General features: G+C 46.5%; 2 protein-coding genes across 8 annotated transcripts; both read right to left on the bottom strand.

The window, feature by feature from the left end:
• Nucleotides 1-678: 678 nt before the first annotated feature.
• Nucleotides 679-11,496, bottom strand: slc8a2a (solute carrier family 8 member 2a). 7 transcript variants are annotated; one of them, XM_062988354.1, is made up of 11 exons: nt 11,258-11,496; nt 11,039-11,176; nt 10,640-10,867; nt 10,216-10,497; nt 8,636-9,067; nt 7,678-8,030; nt 6,228-6,361; nt 5,341-5,453; nt 2,440-2,539; nt 1,611-1,883; nt 679-1,128 (listed from the first exon to the last, which is right to left on the bottom strand). In XM_062988354.1, exons 1-11 carry the CDS (start codon nt 11,321-11,323, stop codon nt 752-754), a joined length of 2,496 nt encoding a protein of 831 aa, XP_062844424.1. In that variant the 5' UTR covers nt 11,324-11,496; the 3' UTR covers nt 679-751. The 7 variants fall into 7 exon arrangements, with proteins under 7 accessions (XP_062844424.1, XP_062844420.1, XP_062844422.1 ...); XM_062988350.1 differs by having other exon boundaries at nt 5,341-5,479; nt 6,242-6,361; XM_062988352.1 differs by having other exon boundaries at nt 5,341-5,475; nt 6,244-6,361.
• An 8,131-nt stretch (nt 11,497-19,627) lies between these two features.
• nccrp1 (P1, F-box associated domain containing) lies at nt 19,628-22,958 on the bottom strand. The gene is made up of 6 exons (XM_062988378.1): nt 22,736-22,958; nt 21,713-21,799; nt 21,466-21,562; nt 21,169-21,264; nt 20,648-20,786; nt 19,628-19,938 (listed from the first exon to the last, which is right to left on the bottom strand). The coding sequence occupies exons 1-6, from the start codon at nt 22,875-22,877 to the stop codon at nt 19,792-19,794; spliced, it is 708 nt and encodes a 235-aa protein (XP_062844448.1). The 5' UTR covers nt 22,878-22,958; the 3' UTR covers nt 19,628-19,791.
• Nucleotides 22,959-23,359: the final 401 nt, after the last annotated feature.

Genomic DNA, 23,359 nt, shown 5'->3' with positions numbered 1-23,359 from the left:
TAGATGCTGCAAAAGATCTAAAATAACATTCACAGCTTCAGCATCTCTGCGGCAAATGGCCGGAAATGTGGACTGTTCACAGTCTCAGTACAAAAGGTGCAAACATCAAAATAGCCGCACCCGTCCTGCACAGAAGTGTACAAAGGTCATCACCAAACTATTTCACTGTCTCTCTGATTTGGTCTCTTACTTCTTTACTGCGTGACGCTTTTAGTGCTTGTCTTCGTCACACAACATTGGATATGTCATTCCGCATGAGGCGACACGCCCTTATTTAAATGTTATATTTCGGTGAATGCTGACATGCTTAGTTGTGCTGACCTGAAGTTTTCTGTTGATGCTTCATGATGCACCACATTTCTGCTCTTGTAGTATTTACGCATGAGGTTTTATACATCAAATTTTAAACAAAACCAAATATAGAGACATGGTTCACAGTCAGCTGGGATGCTGGATTGGACGATACAGCTGAAGTTAGCTAATTTGCTATTAACCAACTTGGATGGGTCATAAATTAGGGTGGCTTGCCAACAAAAGCCTGGTATACACAGGACTGGATTGACTAAACTGTCAAAAATTAAGGAACATTTATTTAAATTTGCAAAGCTGATAAAAGTAGAATTAATTCTAAATCTTGAAGTGTTTCAAAATATTCTCTTTGATTGCCATTCTCCCAGTTTCCTTGTTTCTGTTTAAATGCAAATTGAATTCACTTGTGCATAAATAAACTGTGTATGTGAGTCTGAGCTTTTCAGAAGCCCTTGATGTGACAGTACGCCTCCAGGCTGGAGAAAGTGATGTACAGGAGCCACAGGCCCACGAACAGCATGGATGTGAGGATCTTGATGGTTTTGGGTCCGCCCAGTTCTCCGCCCACCGAGGGCCGGCGCCGTAGCATGAGCACGGCGATGATGATCAAGGCGAAGATGGTAAAGAGCGTGACGGAAAAGGCCAGCGAGCCGGGATCCACCTTGAAAGTCTGTCCCTGGACCTCCCAGTATATGGCCGAGATGGACCAGGCCACGCCGATCCCCAGGAAGACGTTGACCGCGTTGCTACCGGTTACGTTTCCTACAGAGGCGTCGGCGTACTGATCCTGAACTGCGGCGACTTTACTCGCAAAGGTGTCTGGGAAAGAGAAAGCGAGGGAGAGAAGGAAACAAAAGAGGTGGTTTATTTAAATGTATGAATTTAGGGAGAAATAAATAGCAAATATTTAAAGAATCCTGTAGTAATTCAGTGATGTTAGTGATAGAAATGATGTTCCGTTTGGCCACTGGGGGGCGATGGTTACTATAAGAAGCAGAGCCTGGATGGTTAAAACAGGTTACAGAGGTGAGAAAGGTGGCAGGATTAAGGATTAAGGAGTTTATTAGAGACAGGTTGCAGAGGTTACAAATGTGTCACAGACAGGCTATAGACGTCTATAGAGCTTACAGATGTGTTACAGACTGGTTACAGATGTGTTATACACAGGGTACAGAGGTGACAGATGTTACAGACAGGTTACAGAGGTGACAGATGTTACAGACAGGTTACAGTCAATGACGCTGATCCATATTTATATTTATTTGTTACCTAGCAACAAAGCTCCACTAGAACACACTGACCTGGAATGGAGGTGCCAAGAGCGACGAACACCACGGCGGTGACGGTGTCTCTCAGTCCCACGGTGCAGCCGAAATGAGACGCCAGGTCTCCGATGATGGCGGTGAGTAGGCCAATGACCAGGATGCACACTATGAAGCACGCCCAGCCGTTCCAGTATTCGGTCGGCGGGACGAAGGCAAACAGCACCTTCCAAAACACCGTCATCACATGCATGAAGTAATCACAGCCGGACGGTCGCCGCGGCTCGTCGCCGTCACCCTCTTCGCCCTCGCCTGTACGGGACGCACAGAGCGTTCAGAGCTGGAGTTCGGTCACGTCTCACCGGCGGGGGGTAACAATCACTCCCAAACACACACACACACAATATACACATGCACCTACACACACTGAATGGATACATACACACACACACACTATATACAAACTTATACACACATACAAACACCTACACACACTACATATATACTTACACACACACTATATACACATGCACCTACACACACTGAATGTATACATACACACACACACTATATACAAACTTATACACACATACAAACACCTACACACACTACATATATACTTACACACACACTATATACACATGCACCTACACACACTGAATGGATGCATACACACAAACATATAAAAACTAATACACACATACAAACACACACACACACACTGCACATATATATGTGTATACAGACACAATCACAACCCCCCACACACAATATAAGCTCTCATACTCATGTACACACACACACACACATACTAAATATGTACACACACACACACAATGGCACACACACACAATCACACACTGTGTACCTGCACTAACAGTAACAGCCTCGATGAACTGCTCCCTCCAGGAGTGTGTACCGATCACCTCAGCAATGTTGGTGTCCTTCAGCAGACGATCTACAGTTTTCTACTCACACACACACACACACACACACACACACACACACACACACACACACACACACACATACACACAGAGAGAGTGTAAGAAATAACACACACTAACTCATTTATTCTACACACATTCAGTTTATGCTGACTAACAGGCAGCTCAGGATCAACAAGAGCAGGATCGACGCAGCAGGTAATGACGGTGCTGCACAGCTCCAACATACTGGTTCAGGTTTTGTGTCGAGTTTAGCATGTTCTCATTTGGTCTTCCTGACAACAGAGCTCAAGGTTTTGCTTCAAAAGAACTAAGGTACGAGCCACGCTATGTGTGAGCTCTCATTAGTGATTATAAGTGATTACAGCAGACGTCTCTGTGCCCGTACAAACAGGGCTGGTCAAATAAAGCAGTCAGGATGGAAACTCAAACTGTTTTCCAAAGACACAAGCGACACTGTCCACAGTCGAACAAGCTTAGAGCAGGGACAGCTTGTTAATCCTGGACTCCCTGGTTTTCAGTAAAATCAGGATCACACACACACACACACACACTCACACACACACTCACACTCACACTCGCGAGTAAAATCAGGACGAGGTGACAGGAAGGAAGCAGGTAGATCAGCAGGAACAGAAATGACTTTCATCATTTCAGACAGAAAGAAAGAAATCTGATTGGTCAATCACCACAGTCCCATCAAACCCAGGCCACTCTGATTGGTTGGTGCTTTGATTCCACAGTCCACTAATCACAGAGTCCCGTGGACTCGGGCGAGATGTGAAAGCATCCAATCAAAAAGAGCGATGAAGAGTTCTGACCACTCGAAGAGCAGGTCTCATGCGGAGGGGCGGAGCCTTCGGTACCGAATCTAAGGCGCCGTTGGGGGCCATTCCCTGTCGAATCTGTGGGGGAGGGAGGGGTCAGTGTTAAAATATCATACAGTACTGACCTGTACACACACACACACACACACACACACACACACACACACACAGAGAACAACACATACAATACTGACCTGTACACACACACACACACACACACACACACACACACACAGAGAGAACAACACATACAATACTGACCTGTACACACACACACACACACAGAGAACAACACATACAATACTGACCTGTACACACACACACACACACACACACACACAGAGAACAACACATACAATACTGACCTGTACACACACACACACACAGAGAACACATACAATACTGACCTGTACACACACACACACACACACACACACACAGAGAACAACACATACAATACTGACCTGTACACACACACACACACACTCACAGAGAACAACACATACAATACTGACCTGTACACACACACACACACACACACACACACAGAGAACAACACATACAATACTGACCTGTACACACACACACACACACACACAGAGAACAACACATACAATACTGACCTGTACACACACACACACACACACACACACACAGAGAACAACACATACAATACTGACTTGTACACACACACACACACACACACACAGAGAGAACAACACATACAATACTGACTTGTACACACACACACACACACACACACACAGAGAGAGAACAACACATACAATACTGACCTGTACACACACACACACACACAGAGAACAACACATACAATACTGACTTGTACACACACACTCACACACACACACACACACACAGAGAACAACACATACAATACTGACTTGTACACACACACACACACACACACACACAGAGAGAACAACACATACAATACTGACTTGTACACACACACACACACACACACACACAGAGAACAACACATACAATACTGACTTGTACACACACACACACACACACACACACAGAGAACAACACATACAATACTGACTTGTACACACACACACACACACACACACACACACAGAGAACAACACATACAATACTGACCTGTACACACACACACACACACACACAGATAGAACAACACATACAATACTGACTTGTACACACACACACACACACACAGAGAGAACAACACATACAATACTGACCTGTACACACACACACACACACACACACACAGAGAACAACACATACAATACTGACTTGTACACACACACACACACACACACACACACAGAGAACAACACATACAATACTGACTTGTACACACACACACACACACAGAGAACAACACATACAATACTGACCTGTACACACACACACACACACACACAGAGAGAACAACACATACAATACTGACTTGTACACACACACACACACACACACACACACACACACAGAGAACACATACAATACTGACCTGTACACACACACACACACACACACACACACAGAGAACAACACATACAATACTGACTTGTACACACACACACACACACACACACACAGAGAACAACACATACAATACTGACTTGTACACACACACACACACACACACACAGAGAACAACACATACAGTACTGACCTGTACACACACACACACACACACACACACACAGAGAACAACACATACAGTACTGACCTGTACACACACACACACACACACACACACAGCAACACATACAATACTGAATTGTACACACACACACACACAGAGAACAACACATACAATACTGACTTGTACACACACACACACACACACACACACAGAGAACAACACATACAATACTGACCTGTACACACACACACACACACACGCTCACACACAGTGTTACAACATATACAATACTGACACACACACACTGTTAGAACAACACACACAGGGTGTATTTTTGGTGTGTGTGTGTGTACTTTGAAGGCCATGCTCTCTTCGATGATGACCTCCAGTTTGCTGTACTCTCCCAGGACCGGTTTTCCCCTCTCAGCGATTTTTCTCGCCTCTTCGCCCTCGGTGGAGGGAGAACCTGAGACAGAATAAAGAAAATCCTTACTTCATCAAACGGGCAGATTTTGGTACCGACACCGGACGGCCAAAAGTATGTGGACGCCACTTCTAATGATTAGGAGGTGTTTCAGCTCCACCTAGGGCCGAGTGATGTGTTCCTGTTTTTTTGGGATGAATTAGATTCGAACATCAAACTCAGGCCAGGCCTTCTCATCCTAAATCAGCACCTGACCTCAGAAATGCTCTTCTGACAGAATGGGCACAAATTTCCACAGATACACTCCAAATTTCCCAGAAGAGCGGAGGCTGTTATAGCCACAAACTCTGTCCAACAAGCTCATGCCTAGGTGTCCACATACTTTTGGCCAAAGGCTTGATTTGGTTCTACAGCTGTTGAGTTATTAATTGATTGCATTTCCATCATCAATCGCTTTATCCTGGTCAGGGTCGCAGCAGGCCCGGATCCCCCGGGAATCACTGGACGGAACACTAGACTCCCTGGACAGAGTGCCAAACCATCGGCCAGTCATGTCTGTGTAGACGCCCGGCCTGCCGATAGCACCTCTGGGATTTGAACCCAGGTCTCAGAGGTGGTGGGCTTGAGTGGCACACCACTGCGCCACCTGAGTGCCCACATTTGACCAATTTAATGCTAGTATCAAAATCAGTGTGCGTGTGTGTGTGTGTGTGTGTGTGTGACAGTGGGGTGAATAAAAGGTTGCAGACTGCAACATGATGCGCAAACCAGTTAAATCACTCAGACACACACACACATGATTACATAAATACACACACACACACACACACACACACACACACCAACCTGAAGTTTCTCTTTTGAGCCACCGAGGTTCTTCGAGCACGATGTAGAAGTTTTCTCGCTTCTCATATTCCTGAATGTTGATGATTTGTACCTGTAATGTCTTACTACACACACACACACACACACACACACACACACACACACACGCACACACAGAGCAAAGAAAGACAAGTGCTTATTTCCTTTGAGCGTAACCCCTGAAATATTAACACACGCCCTGCCGCCTAAATCACGTCCAGGCTAAAGCGGCATCAATACTTGATTACAGCCTGTGAATAATTTAAACAGACACACACACACACACACACACACACACTGTTAAAGTCGAAAGCGTACACACACTTGACAGGGACACGAGTGTCACCGCAGTCAAACTAATTTCTCAAAAAACAAAAAAAAGTAAAAGAAAAAATCTGCTGGGTGAGGAATACACAACTGTTGGGCCCTTGAGCGAGGCCCTTAACCCTCCGGGCTCTCTGTCTGACCCTGCGCTCTGGCCCCCGGCTTCTAAACGAGCTGGATGCTGAATGACTTCTGAAGCCGCTTTCTACTGTCCTCTAATGACTCTTACTGAGGGAAGCTGCTTTCACTGCCTGCATCTTTAATGGGAAGAAGATCTGACCAACACGAGACGCTACGGCATCAATAAAACACACACACACACACACACACACACACCTCTACACAAAGCATTCAAAATAAATCCGCAGTAAGATAGTGTGTGTTAGATAACGTGCACCAACCATCAATCCGTGCTCATGTTGCGTCCAGCATCAGTGTTTAGTTTATTAAAGCTGTAGCTCATCATCCAAACCAACTACTGAGTTCGAATCCCAGCCTGGGCCTACAAATACAGAAGGCACATGGCATTGCGTCTACCTAGCCGTTGGGAAAAAGGGGGCACATATTGGTGCACCCTCAGTGCAGGTCCCAAGCCCGGATTAATTGGAGGGTTGAGTCAGGATGGGCGAACACGCGGGCGAACGATCCGCTGTGACGACGCCTAACGGGACCCAGACAGATCTACCTGGGAATCGAACCCATGACCTTCTTGCTGTGAGGAGACAGTGTTACCCACCAAGCAGCTGTGCCATCCACTGTCATTACCAAGCAAATCAATTTGTCAGAAATACTAAGGACCTGGCAACCTGATACGTCCACTTTTGTTTTGAGACAAGGTTTGTTTATATAATGCACCAAAAGGACAGAAGATCTGCCCCTGAGTTGCTCTTCTGACAGAATGGGAACAAATTTCCACAGATACACTCCAAAATTATGTGGAACGCCTTGCCAGAAGAGCGGAGGCTGTTATAGCCACAAAGGGGAGGGAGGAGCAAGGTCAAATGAATGTCCACATACTTTTGGCCAGACGTTTTATTTCTTTGATTTGGCTCAGTCCCGTGTGTGTGTGTGTGTGTACCTGCTCTCCTCGTCGCCGAACTCCACCTCCCCCTGCGCGTGTTGGTAGTCGACTCCGCCGCGCGCCGTCCCGTCCTCGGTGTGATACGGGATGACCACCGCGCCCCGGATGCCCGTCTCCCGGGTGACCGTCACCTCGACCGCACCCGAACACTCGGCGACGACCAGCTCTCGCCGGCCGAAGGAGAAGACGCCGGCGTGGTCGTCGTCTAGGATGGTAACCGTGGCGACCGACGGGTCCGCCAAGCGAGGCGCCGTCCCGCCGCCGTCTCCCGGCCCGGAGGCGCGCGGGTTCGAGAGGCGCACGAAGAAATGCTCGTCCTCCTCGAAGACGTCGTCGTCTATGATCCCGATCTGGAGACAAATCAAACAAACTGTGAACATCTATTCAAACCAACGCCTGTGCTGGTCCGGATATCACAGGGCCTGGTTCACAGTCAGCATCCTAATTCATCCCAACGGTTCAGCTTAACTACTTTATTTCTGCATTTTCTCCCTTTTTCTCCCCAGTTTAGTCATAGCCAGTTCTGAGAAGGGTATATTTGCCTGACATGCCCTCTCTCTGACACGTGGGCGTTCCCTCCGTGGGGTCGGTCTCGCACAGGGAGAGTCATGCGCTGATCTCTACGTTCCTCCACTTCTGTACAGGCACCTCGGGCTACTTACCAGGGTCCTTACACAGCCTCCAAGAACCCGCCCACTTTTTAGTCCCATCTCTTCCCACCCAGCAGACTTTACTGGCCAATTGTGTCCACTAGGGGTGCCCAACCGACCGGTAGCAGAGCTGAGAGACCCAGAGCTGGTGTGCTAGCGAAATATCCCACTGTGCCACTACTGTCACCAAACTGTTGCCACAAAGTTAGAAGTAAGTCAGTAATTAAAAGGGTGTCCACATACTTTTGGCTATGGATCCCTTTTGGACAGGAATAGAACATCTAACGGTCCCGGCCTGTCTCTACCTTTATCTCCTGGCGTGTCTCTCCGGGCTGGAACTCCAGCGTCCCCTCGCAGTGGCTGTAATCCACGCCCGCTTTGGCCGTCCCGTCGTCCGTCCTGTAGTCGACATGGAAGGTCCCGGAGCCGCCGCCCCCCCGCAGCGTGACCCACACGCTCAGCTCCCCGCAGTTCTCCATGCAGCGGTAACGTTCCTGCTCGAACGCCAGCAGCTCTTCGGGGCCGCCACCGGACGGGGTCGAACGCTTGGCCTGTTCGGCCGCCGCGTGCTTCTTCAGCACGTTCCCCGCCCCGATGATCATGCGCGTGGCCTGTACGCGGTAGAACGCACGGCTCTTGCGCTGCTTCTGCAGGTTGGAGTAGTTGGCCATCTCGATCAGCTGGTCCAGGTCTTTGTCCGGGTGTTTCTGACGCAGGTCACGCAGCATCCGGATCACCTGGGGGTGGGGTGGGGGTGGGGGGGGACTTTATTAGGAACAGCGCAGCAAGGCAGGAGAACGTCTCAGTGACGGCCTCAAAAAATTACAATCATTTTGTCTTATTTTGTCCAAACAAAGTAACGTCATGGGTCCGACCCTCATCAACATCGTAGCAACTTTCAGACCTCAGAAGATTTTAGAAGCATCTCTGTAACTTTTTTTTCCCTCTCTAATCTAGTCGTATCCAATTACCCAGATTGCGTTACGCTTCATCTTTACCGATACAACCCTCCACTGCTGACTGAAGAGCCTCGCAACGGACACACGCCCCCTCCGACACGTGCTCAGTACCGACTTCCTTATTTCACCTGCATGAGGCAAGTTCATATGCGGATCAGCCTTGTGTACGGAGAGTCACACCCTGATCAGCATTATTCCTCTCCTCATCGATCAGCCAGCAGAGGTCGTAATTGCACCAGTTATGAGGAACCCTGGTCCGGCTCATCGCACCCTGAACAACAGCCAATCGCTGCCGGATGGCAGAGCTGAGATTCGATACGGTGTGTTCGAGATCCCAGCTCTGGTGTGCTAGCATGTTTTACCGCTGCGCCACCTGAGCGGCATGATTGATATTTTTTTAATCTCTGGAGAAAAAGAAGAAGAATGAAGTGTTTACAACACAATCAAATCTTTTTCTTCACATATCTTGCTTGTTCTGTCCATTTTCACTTTCTGGCATTAATTTGAATAAATTCTGCCTCGTGCATGTTTTTAACCAGGCAGCTGTAGCCTAGTGGTTAAGGTTAAGTGGTCACTTCTGCCAGGTTGACACTGTTGGACCCTTGAACAGGACATTTACCCCTTAATTGCTTGGACAATATACTGTCACAGGACTGCATTTGCTTTGGATAAAAGCGTCTCCTAAATGCTGAAAATATAAATGTAAACTTTCTTTATCAGTATCGTCAGGGACGTTTTACAAACATTTCTCGGACTTTCGCAGCGTGTAGCGAAACTTCTGCGACATTTAAGGAACATCTAGCTCAGATCGCTCGACCTCGGAGAACGCGACCTTTCTCCAGCACGTCTCTACTGAAATCCTCCAGCTGCTTCAGAAACATTCATGCAACATTTTAGCGACTGATATTCGGCCGCTCTCTCGTCACCTCCTCTCGCTCCTGCTCGCGCTCTTTCTTCGCCTCTGTGCCGGACACGTTGTTGGCGGTGCCGCTGAGCGAACCGTTGGCATTGGCGCAGTATTTCCCCTCCAGGATGATGTCGATGCCATTGGGCGCCAGGTCGCCCTCCGTCTCCACGATGATGCCGCGTCGCTTGTCGGCTCGGTAGCGCCGGTGCAGGTACTTGTAGACGAGGAGGCGGCGGTCGGCGATCCACGCCATCAGAACACATATGGGGAAGAAGAACAGGGTGAGCAGGGCTTCCCACACCTGCAACACACACACACACACACACACACACAGAGTAAGGTAAACATGTACAGGAGCGGATTCAAGATTGGGAATTGGAAATGTCCCCTCCCTCAGGCATGGCCAAACACGTCTTTAGAGCTAATCAGTCAGCACCACAGACCTGCACGACTCCCGGCGAGATGACCGAGAGGATGAGGAGGAGCCAGATGTAGGCGAAGATGCTCCAGAAGGACGTGATGAAGAAAACGCGCAGGTGTTTGATCTTCCTCGCCTCACCGTCCGGGATCACGAACACGCAGATCCCGATGATCACAAACATGTTGAAGGCGGCGCTGCCCACGATGGTGCCGGGGCCGATCTCGCCCGATTCGAAGCCGTGCCCGCAAACCTACAAACAAAAGGAAATAACCAAACGTTTACCAGACTGGTGATGATGGGAACCGAGCTGGAGCTGGACGGAGGTCACGGATGAGTTTTCCTCAGAGAGACGCTCAGAAAATCCAACTCAAAGGTTAACAAAGCTCTGTGTGTGTGTGTGTGTGTGTGTGTGTGTGTGTACCTCTATAACCGACAGCAGGATTTCTGGAGCTGAAGAGCCCAGGGCCATGAGGGTGAGGTTGGATACGGTCTCGTTCCAAATCCGCACGGTCGCCACCGTCTTCTCGCCGCTCGGACCTGTGACGGTCACCTCCTTCTCCTGCACCACACACACACACACACCGGTCAGTTATATATGTGGTCAATGTGGTCCAACTACAAAGTGTGTGTGTGTGTGTACCTGTGAGGTGATGACCTCGATGGCGGCCATGAAGCGGTCTGCGATGATGGACACGCCCAGAAACATGTAGAGCAGAAACAGGAAGTAGATGGTGGCGCGGATCACCTGCTGGAGCAGCGGCGGCTCGTGAGGAAGCCAGACAGGAAGCAGAATCCCAGGGGCGCACTGGACCTTATCGAAACAGCTACGCTTCACGCTACTGTTGCCCTCGACGCGGCCGCACACGCACGAGCGCGCACACAGCGACAGCACGAAGAGCGCCGCAAGCGCGGGGGCCGCCATGACCCCGGGGAGTGGGGGTGGGGGGGACTCGGAGACGGACACTCTCCTGCTGCAGACAGACAGAGAGGAAAAATCCATCACTATAACTCACTGTGGATCTGGGCGTGTCTTCCTAGAAAAAAACACTCCAACAAGATAGTATTCCATCCTGTTACTCAGGTGCTCAGTAACTTTGTACTGATTTATATTGAAACACATTTCAGCATAACAAAGCCACTGAACCCGGTTCATTAAGAATGGTCAAGCATTCAGGCTTGTGCTGTTCTCTTGGTGTATCCCACACACGCCATAAAATGCATGAAGCCCCGCCCAACCTAACTAAGGTTCCAGTTATACTCTGTCGTATTTACAGTTGGTTTTCGTTATCATGTGTGTATTTCTCATCACATTACAAGCAATGTTTTGGTTTGGTGTGTGTGTGTGTGTGTGTGTGTGTGTGTGTGTGTGGTTGAGATTGACACAGTGAGCATGAGCACACGATGGGTAGATAGATTTCACTTTCCAAGCTGTGCTATGGTTACCGGCAACCCTACACCAGCCACGGCACACACACACACACACACACACACACACACATACACACACACACACAATCACACAAACGCATAAACACACTCAAACACACACCTGCACCTACAACTAAACACACCTGCACCTACACTTAAACACACACACCTGCACCTACACCTAAACACACACACATAAACACCCACCTACACCTAAACACACACACCTGCACCTACACCTAAACACACACACCTGCACCTACACCTAAACACACACACCTGCACCTACACCTAAACACACACACATAAACACCCACCTACACCTAAACACACACACACACACACACATAAACACACACCTGCACCTAAACACGCACACACACACACACACATAAACAAACACCTGCACCTAAACATAGGCCACACCCACATCACTTAGGCAGGTACAAAGCCACACCCCCTTAACTAGAACTGATGGGTACATAGGCCACACCCACTTCACTTAGGCAAGTGCAGAAGCCACACCCCCTTTACTAGGACTGATGGGTACATAGGCCACACCCACTTCACTTAGGCAGGTACAGAAGCCACACCCCCTTTAAGTGTAACTGCAGTTTAAATGTAATCTTTTCTTACTAATTTACCCTGGTGTCTGTTTAGTGTCAGTACTCCCTGCAGTTTGGTCGTGATTCCACTTTGCTTCCTCTACACAGTCTGTATACAGGACCGGTGCTGTATAAATCTCCCTGCCTCTGTTATTATCTACATTGTCCTCGTGACTTAATGAGGGTTTCATGTGTTTGATTTCCCGCGTCGGCGGCTCAGATTCATGTGAACGCACCGCCGGTCCTGATGAATGAGGGACGGATCACACGGGGTTAAATTTAGACTCGTACAGATATTTAATATAATAATAATTAATAATTAATAAAACACTCAATCAATGATTCATGAGAGAAGCACAACAAAAGTCAACTTTATTGATTTCGGGATCAATAAAGTATCTATCTATCATCTATCTCAAAACTCTACAGGTGCTTCAGGTCAGAATAAAGAAATAAAGAAGCAGAAATCCTGCTATACTAGTGTGTGTGTGTGTGTGTGTGTGTGTGTGTGTGTGTGTGTGTGTGTGTGTGTGTAATATTAACCGTTGAAAGGTGCTAACTCCCGCCGAGTTGTCAGAGCCCGGTGTGTAAACCAATCTGGCCAATCACTTATGGTCAACACTGAAAGACAGAGACGGTGTCACCGCGGTAACCCTGACCACACACACACACACACACACACACACACTCATTACTAACATTCATTCATTCATTGTCTGCTTTATCACCACTATCCTGGTCAGGGTCGCGGTGGGTTTGAGTGTGGGATGTTCCGTGATGGATTGGCACCCGGTCCAGCGAGCACTCAGGGTTTCCTGCTTCTCACTCAGGGTGACCTCTGGCACCAGACCCACAGCAGCCTTGACCAGGAGACAGCAGTAGATAAAGATATACAGTAAGGAGCGCTTCATTTCCCAGAGTCTCAGCAGGTACGGAGGACCGCGCTACTCCCTCTGTATTCTTCCACTGTCCATGCCAGTGTGCGCTCACTGTGCCTTTTAAGTGCCCGGCCAGACCGATAGCACCGCTGAGGCTCGAGCTAGGCTAACGTGTTAGACGTCTGAGCCAGCCGAGCGCTCACACACACACACACACACACACACACACACACCGTTCCCACAATCTTCTTTACAGTAACTCGGTCAGTTATGTAGGCCGGATTGCTCAACTACACAAACCTGATATTATTATTAAACGTGATTCAGTACGTGAGCATTTCTGCTCCCACGTGGCGCGAGGCGACGGAGGTCATCAGCAGGAGGTCCGGCGGAGTGTGTGTGTTTCAGCGTTTCAGCGTTAGCGAGCTGTGCGCATTTCACTGTAAGATCTGATTAGCATGCTCGTTTCTTGCCAGGCTTTGACTGTATCCGTAAAATCAAGTTACGTTATTTAGAGCGGCCGGTTAATCGGAGCTTGGCCGTGGAACAGCGGTGTCGGACTTCAGCGTTTATCCCGCTTTACAAGGCGAGCGCTTCAATTCGTAGGTGGAAGATTTCAGATTTACGTTATAAACACATCATGCCGGAGGTCGTGTGCTTTTATGGACCGTGTTTACAGTCTAATTACATTATAATTATATAATTATATATATTTAATAAGTCAATAATATCATAATTTGTCAGGATGATGGTTTATTAAATGTAAATATTAACTAGCTGCTATTTTTCAGCAACAACAGTGAACGTGTAACACGTGAACCCGTTTTAATACATTTCACTCTTTCATTTTCATGTTTGTACCACGGTTTATCCTGGTCAGGGCTGCGGTGTGTCTGGTTTCGCCAGAATCAAAGGGCACAATGGCCTTAAACACATTCGTGTCTGTATGTAGAAGCCCGACTGTCCGATAACAGCGTTAGTGAGCTAGGGTGATTTAATGCTGCTGGGCAGGGTCTAAGCGGATCCGGTTCCTTCAGGCACCCCCACCCCCTCCCCAGACCAGCCAATCCTGTCTGTATGTAGACGCCCGACCTGCTGATAGCACTGCCGTGGATTCTAACCCTGGATAATTTCTGAAACGGGACATCCAACAAGCTCATGATCAGGCGTCCAAATACTTTTGGCCATATAGTGTGACAGAAAAATCAGTGGAATCCAAAGACTGCCATGACATTCATGTCTCTTACAAGTGTAAACAGTTGTAGCCTAGTGATTAAGGTACTGGACTAGTAATCAGAAGGTCACTGGTTCAAGCCCCACCTCTGCCAGGTTGCTGCTGTTGGGCCCTTGAGTAAGGCCCCTCAATTGCTCAGACTGTTTACTGTCACAGTACTGAAAGTCACTTTGAATAAAGGCGTCTGCTAAATGCAGTATGATGAACCAACACACACACACACACACACACACACACACACACTCAGCGAGTCAGATGGAGTGAGCTCAGGTCGAGCGGTGTGTGTTACACCTGCCACTTTCACCTGAACACACTGATACGGTCACCCTAGAAGGAGCCGCGGTCTCAACTTCAACCGGCTTTCGCCACGACGAGAACGTTATGCAATATTCAGCACCGGGGCAAGACAATAACACAGCCACCCCCCACACACTCACACACACACACACTTACTCAAACACACAAATCAGCCGACAGATACACATTTATATTTAATGCATGGTGTGTATCTGAAAACTCTAAATGACAAAATCGCACGAGTAAATCAGGGAACAATCGAACCTGACGGCGTCGCCGCGGCATTTAAATCAGAAGGTTAAAGGTCAGCATGGCTCTCCAGCTCCAGGTGGAACACTATACACTTAACCTGTCCTCAAGGGTCAGAACTAGATATTTAACCATTAACAACTGTGAGCCACTAATGACCCTCGGGTACGGCGGAGAGGTAACACATAAGCCACGCCCACTTTCACAAATAAAAACTCAGCCCCGCCCCCCTACACAAGTCATACATAGCACGTACAGACCGGGATCATCACCGTAGCTACTGTAGTGAAGCACAACAGAAGGAAAGTGACGTTCTGGTGGTTTGACCTCATAACCTTCTGGTCACTAGTACTCAACCCTAACCACAGATCCACGGTTACCGCTTATTGGTTACTCGAATGATGTTTTAGACAAAGGCCTGCAGTGCAAAGGTCATTTATTCATGACCTGTCCAGAGTGGTTTATCTGATGTAAGCTGCTGGCAAATAAAGGCAAAGGGAACCAAGGGAACACTGCTAATGCCAATCCATTTAGTGCCACTAACCTGGGTCACAGTGGGACTGGCACTACCGGGGGTGGATAGTGCACTGGATGGCGCAACAATCCATTAGATTTGATCTTCATGATCTTCTCCTTACTTACAGTGACCAGGACAGTTGTAGCCTAGCGGTGAATGTACAGGACTAGTAATCGAAAGGCCACTGGTTCAAGCCCCACCACTGCCAGGTTGCCAAGGTTGGGCCCTTAAGCAAGGTCCTTAACCCTCAATTGCTCAGACAGTATACTGTCACAGTACTGTAGGTCGCTTTGGATAAAAGCGTCCGCTAAATGCCAAAAATGTAAATGTAATGTGAGCGCAGGTGAGGATCAAACTCAGGTCCTGAGGATCCTGGAGCTGTGTGACACCCACACTACTTGTACCAAGTGTCATTTAGCGTGAGAAGAGCAGTCCACCTTGTTTGCATTTACTGCAGTCAGGTTAATTGGAGATACTAAAGTTCCCTTAGGTGTGTGTGTGTGTGTGTGTGTGTGTGTGTGTGTGTGTGTGTGTGTTTGCCCTGTGATGGACTTGCGCCCAGTGAATCAGACCCCTGGGTAGAAGTGGTGGTAAAACAGACAATGAATGAATGGATGAATGTATAATGATAGTGGTCCCCGTTGTGGTGTGTGTGTGTGTGTGTGTGTGTGTGTGTGTGTTATACTATAGCCCCCCTACAGTGGTGGGATGTCCATGCAGAACACACACTGAGTTTTAGGTTCCAGGCAGTCAGGTTACAGATACTGTACGTGACGAAAGCTAACCGTCCTGCCAGCGATGTGTGTGTGTGTGTGTGTGTGTGTGTGTGAGAGAGAGATAGAGATGTTACACACTGTACGTAGATTTGCATGTATTTAAGATTACCGTTTGAACAGATGAGGTCTGTTTGCATGAGTGCACGAGTGAATCAATGACTAGTGAAGGTCTGGTATGATCATTACATTGACAGCGAGGGGTAAATTGTCTTGAAAATCGACCTAAAGTCACGAACAAACGAATCCTATAACGCTAAACGCTCTAATGCTAAACCAATGGAAAAAAATATACATTTTGTTCCATCTCAAAGGTCAACCCGACTGTATGAGGTGGATTACTTTTTAATGACCATCAGTCACGACTGGACTGAGACTTTGACCGCATTTATAATCACCTTGATGTGCATGTTCTCCCCAAATCCTCCCACCTTACAGAAACATGCAGAAGATGGACCGACTGCCCCGAATCCCCCTCGGCCGTGAGTGAGTAAAGTGTGAGCGCCTGTCGACCTGTGACGGATCGACACCCTGACCTAGACTCACAGGGACGCTGAACAGTTAGTAAACAAAATAATGAATTCAATAAGAAGCAGCAGTACTGGGAGATTGGTTGCAGCGTAATGTAATTATTAACACACTACATGGCCGAAAGTATGTGGACATCACCCTAATTATTACATTAATTCTATAAAATCTATGATCTGCCCTTAACTTAACTACAGCCGGCGGAAAGACCATTCCAGGTCCAGCGTGATGGTAACACAGTGCACAAAGTGAGAATCATAAAATACAGAGTTTGACGTCCTGCACAGAGAGTTCTGACTTCAACTGGATGTACTTGAGCGCTGCTTGGAAGTTGAACCTTCCAGTCCAACATCAGTGCCTGGCCTCACAAACTAACTGACTAAGTGGGCACAAATTTCCACAGACGAACTCCAAAATCTTGTGGAATGCCTTTTTAAAGGGGTGAAGGTTGTGGGTTTACATGTAACATGTAAAATAATGTCACCTAAGGGTCTTGCTCAAGGGCCCAACAGCAGCAACCTGGCAGTGGTGGGGCTTGTACCAGTGACCTTCTGATTACTAGTCCAGTACATTAACCACTAGGCTACAGCTGCCTGTATGACATGATGTGTATAAGATCCTGGAGAAGGAAATGTCCAGAACAAGCTTATGGTTAGGTGTCCACATCCTTCTGGCCATCAATAATGGCTGTCTAGTTTAGACGGAGCTTCACTGGAGCTTCACTACTTGTTCACTACATTTGTACAATATTAACCCACAATAAAACACAACATACCAAAATACCATCAACTTAAACCCATTAGAACCTGCAGAAGGGTGGTGCAGAAGACCTGAGGATCCACCTGTATTAATAATAAAGCCGCTCTGTAACCTCCTCGCTCTTCTCTCACCTGAGTGTTTACGGTAACGCTTCACTCATGGCTGCAGTCACACGGCTTCAGCTTGGTCTCCTCAGGATGGTAGATGTTCTTCAGGATCATTCCTCTCGGTGAGCGCTCGGCTGGTCTGAGAGCATCCTGAATGCGCGCGACACCGAACACGCGCAGGAGCGCACATGCGTCAGAGCGCGCGCTCCGTCCGCCCTCCGGCGCGTGGCTGGATTCACAACAGTGTCCAATCACACGCCAGGTGGTCATCCTGGTCAGGATCGCGGTGGTTCAGGAGCAAGGAAACACTCTCGCATTAAATGGAAACAACATCGTTGGGGAAACGCACCATTCTCCTTTACTGAGAAGTTTATCCATCTACAACTCTCATGCAGAGCTGGAACTCTTTATCGTCTTTAGAGTGTTCTCCAACCAAAAAAAACATGCACCTTCTTGTTTATCCCACTGCATTCATTTTGGGAGTTGATACATAGACTGGTGGCGTCACTGCTTCAGATCTTTGCTCGCAATTGTATTTATTTATTTGTTTGTTTTGTTGATGTGGGCCAAACTGGTCCCACCAAACACCCCACAGTCACCTGAACTTACATTTCTTGGAGGTAAAATTGTTCCTCGTGTTCCATGTGATGCTGATGCTCTCTGGTGGCTGAAACACGGCGTGTGTGCATGATTGTGTGTGTATGTATAAGAATGTTTGTGTATGTGTGTGTTTGTGTATATAAAAATGATTGTTTATGTGTATATATAAATGATTGTGTGTTTATGTGTATATAAGAATGATTGTGTGTGTGCTTGTGAGTACGAGTGTCTACATGCATGTATGTATATATGTTTGTGTACGTATAAAAGCTTCACTCACCTGAGCTCGCATTACTTGGAGGTAAAATTGTTCCTTGTGTTCCATGTGATGCTGATGCTCCCTGGTGGCTGAACCACGGCGTGTGTGCATGATTGTGTGTTTGTGTGTGTTTATGTGTATACAAGAATGCTTGTATGTGTGCTTGTGAGTACGAGTGTCTACATGCATGACTGTGTATGTATGTTTGTGTAGGTATAAACGCTTTACTCACCTGAGCTCACATTACTTACTAAAATTACTAAAATTGTAGATTGTAATGTGATGCTGATGCTCCCTGGTGGCTGAAACACGGCGTGACATCAAAAACAGGCTTCATTTATTGGATTTTTATTCCATCTCTAAATAATTAAGAACCTTCAATTTGTACCTTTAGGTCCTCGGATGCACTTACACACAAATATCTATATATGCAGCGACACTGGAGCCTAAAGTCTGGACATATAGAAAACATCACTAACTATAACTAACTGTATGTTTACTAAAATACACACACATACATATCACATCACACATAATGGAAACACATTGAAGATGTTATTGATTAATATTCTAATGAAATAAAATATGCATTTTGCCTATGTGTCCAGACATTAGGAACATCCTGTATTTTCTTTGGCCTAATCTGGACCATTACAGAGGCATGATGGGAACAGATTTACTTGATTCTTGTTTGGTACCAAATAGGAACACAGAAAAACACATTGACAACCAGGACATACAGAGACTTAAGGATAAACAGACAGAACATATTAAAGTTTTGTTGATGAAATCTTTGGTTTATTAAAGTGTGTAATACAGTTTGGAACATGCTGTTTTCATGCATGTATGCTGTAATGTTTATTTGTAAAGCAGTAATTCATAAGAGCCACATCAGCCAACAACACATAACTGACAAAACACCCCAAACTGGGCTTGATCATTATTGGCCGGATCTGGTCGCTTTGATGACGACGGAGCTGCCGGTAAACTTGGTGTCGAAGAATTCCACCATGAACTGGTTCTTCACCTTGTGAAGAAAGTGAACGTACCTCACGCCGGGGCCGTAACCCGAGAACACGTGAGAAACCTGCGAACACAAACGAAATACCACATCATCCACACGCTGGTATCAGTGCTGCACCGAGAATGATCCACCACCCGAACACAAGAACATGAGACACACTTTCTTTCTTATCTGTTAAGCTTCAAATAAAAAGAAACAGGCCTGTCGCTTCCTCCAGCATGCTTCACAGGCGGGATGAGTTTTGATCCAGGCTTGGTTTTAAATTTCAACAGCTCACCCAACTTATTACAGTGTTCTTACTGTTACTGTTCTTTTTTGGGACTCAGTGACTGGAACACCTCTATTAAAATCTGCTGGGTCGAGAACTCTATAGTTTGATTCACGACTGATGGCATGACCTCCTAATTCCATAACTGGATGGTCAGATACAATCCAAGAACAACTATCGGGTCTGGCATGAATTAGACGCTGCTGAAACAGAAGTAACGTTATTAACCTGTAGTGAAATGTGTGTGAGTGTGTGTGCATGTACGTATATGTGAATGTAAGTATGTAAATGTGCACGTGTGTGTTTATGTAAGATGTATGTATCGTTGTGTGTGTGCTTGTGTGTAAGAGTTTGTGCGTGCATGATTGTGTGTGTGTGTGTATGTACGTGTATATAAGAATGATTGTGTGTGTGTGTTTATGTGTATATAAAATGACTGTGTGTATGTGTATATAAGAATGATGTGTGTGTGTGTGTGTGTGTGTGTGTGTGTGTGTTAGTAACCTGTTTCCAGGTGTGTGAGTAGTTCTCCCGGTTCTCCGTGGGGCTGCAGTTGTGTTCCTGAATGACCGTCTGTCCATCAGCAGCTAGCAGCTTCACATGGAGTTGATAGATGGAGTCATGGAGCTGACTCTCTTCATACCTACACACACACAAATAAAAAAATGTAATCCCATTTCAAAAGCATTGACAACATTATGGAGTGCGGTTGTGGAAATTTGTGCCTTTTTGTGAGGTCAGGCACTGATGCTGGACGAGAAGATCAAAGTCTCAAACCGCGTCTTTATGAACCTCACCCTGTGCACAGGGGCTCAGTCATGATGGAACGAGAAAAAGCCTTCCCCAAACTGTTCAAACCGAATTGAGCTCAGCTTTAGGTTGCGCTCAGATGTGTGTTAGCTGCGCTAAACATGAAGATACTTGTTCACTGCTTAAAGCAGAAGTTTCACGATGTCTCAATCACGCCGAGTTTTTGACCGACTCACTTCCTTCAAACCAACGGCACCTACGCTGTCATAACATACCAGTCCTCAATGGCGATGTCCGGCTGGAAGTTGTCCAGTAGTTCATCCCACAGTCCTTCAGCCTTCAGGTCAACCTTCTGCTCCAACGTGAACCAGCTGAGGAGAAACATCAACACCACATCAGGACGCAAAATTACTATCAGCTAACAGCTACAGTACAGCAAAGATTTCATTTTTACCCAAACAGAGAATCCAAATAAACCAGTTCTGTGATTAATAGTAATGGCATAATGCTTATGACTGCAATAATGCTTTTAATTTATCATTTCTTCTTCGAGATCACAAAACTTTGCCCACCTGAACTGTGGCAGATAGCAGACCACGACGCCCGGAGGAATACCGCTAGTGTCAAACGGTAACACTTCTGTACTGGTGCTCCAACCAGAAAAATCACCTGAAGTAGAGACACAGAGGAGAAGGAAGCTGGTGTGAATAGCCAGGTTTGGTCCTTGATGTATTAGATATAGGTAGCTGCCCAGGGTAGCAGTCAAAGGTGAACAACAATTGCATAGACGTTGATTGTACCCCTTTCAGGTGATTTTACCTGTTGGTGCAAACCGAGGTGGCTGTTCAGGGTTCGGAGGGATTCCTGTGACCTCACGCTCTGGCGGTGGTGTATCATGAGTTACCCCTGTTAACCAAAACATTCAGGAGAGAATTTTAGGAAAATAAACATTCACACAGGTATGAATGACATTAGGAGAATATACATTTTAACTGGTAAACTTAAATTATGTGGAAATGATGCACACGTTTATATAAGGGAGATTTTAGTTAGATTTTTTTAGTTAGAACACGTTCATTGTAAAATACTTTCACAGTATAAATAGCAGTTACCTTATACCTTTATACACTTGTGCCAGCACCTCACACACCATGTTATTATCATTACTACTATGTTATTACCATGCTAATGTTAAGACACGGTAATGACTGGTCCTATATTAGTGTTTTACTGACCCATTGGGTGGTAAACTGTACATTGTACGTTGCAAAAGATGAGCTACAATCATAAACTGTCAACATACAATGAATGTCTCTTGTACTCTGATATCTCTGATACATGGTTCTGATAAAGTGGGAAACAGTGTATATTTAAGGTAGGTGTAACTACAGCTAAAGTCAAAGTTTATAAATGCCTTTTAAATCTTGGGTTTGGCTTTCTTGTTGACTTTGGCTGTTGTTCTGTGGAAATCACCACTAAATAAATCATAAAAGTTGCTGTATGTATATTTTGACACAAAATATAGCAACTTTTTAGGAAACACGAGAAAAACTTGTAAAACGTGTTTTAGGGGAAAAAAACAATAGGTTAGTCACAGAGGAAAACAAACAGCTGCCAAAATTAAAAACATGTCCCAAACAAGTGTGTAAACGTTTGAATTTAAATGAACTTCAAATAAAGTCCAAACTTTAAGCTCAGACACCTAACAGAAATGCTATATAAAAAAAACACAGAATAAGTTAGTAACTAGCACACAGCAAACCCTAAATCACGGAAAAATCAAGTGGTAGTGAATGCTGCACAGCCGCTCCCACCCTGACACGATCACAGCTGCGTCATTACCGAGCGGAGCCGCGTTCACGAGCAAGTTTCGTCCCAACGGTTTTTTCTCAAAAACGGTTTTCCAGTCCAGTCCGTCCGGTAGCGGCACGCCGTTCGCTCCGAGCTGCCACTTAGAATCACACTTCTGCTTCCACTCCGCCATTACAGTGTTTGTTCAGCGTCACTTCTGCGAACACTGTGTGGAAAACAGGAAGAAACAGCCGGATCGAGGGTATTTATCAACCGCCGCTCCTCCCACCAGCACCGGGCTCCGTCCCAATCCGACCACAGTGTTTAATCTCCTGATTCTGACTCATGTACACAAAATATGTGATGCCACACAACACCAGGGTCACAGGAACCAGGGTTTAATCCTAACATCTTGTTACTCTATGTGGGAAGTTTGGCATGTTCTTTCCGTGGGTACTCATCTAACATTTCTATTCCAAAAACATGCAGAGGGTAGATTGGATGCTCTGAATTGCCCACGTGTGAGCGAGATACAGGGTTGCGCTGCCTTGTGCTCAGTTTTCCAGAGTGTCACCAAACCCACTGTGGCCCTGACCAGTTGAAAGCAGTTAGTGAAACACAAGCACAATATGTGAACACTTCTTCTAACCCTTCTAATTATTTAGGTCATGGGTT

This window comes from Trichomycterus rosablanca, chromosome 26 (assembly GCF_030014385.1).
Source record: "Trichomycterus rosablanca isolate fTriRos1 chromosome 26, fTriRos1.hap1, whole genome shotgun sequence".
NCBI classification, from domain to species: Eukaryota; Metazoa; Chordata; class Actinopteri; order Siluriformes; family Trichomycteridae; genus Trichomycterus; species Trichomycterus rosablanca.
This window is presented reverse-complemented; position numbering and strand designations above follow the sequence as displayed.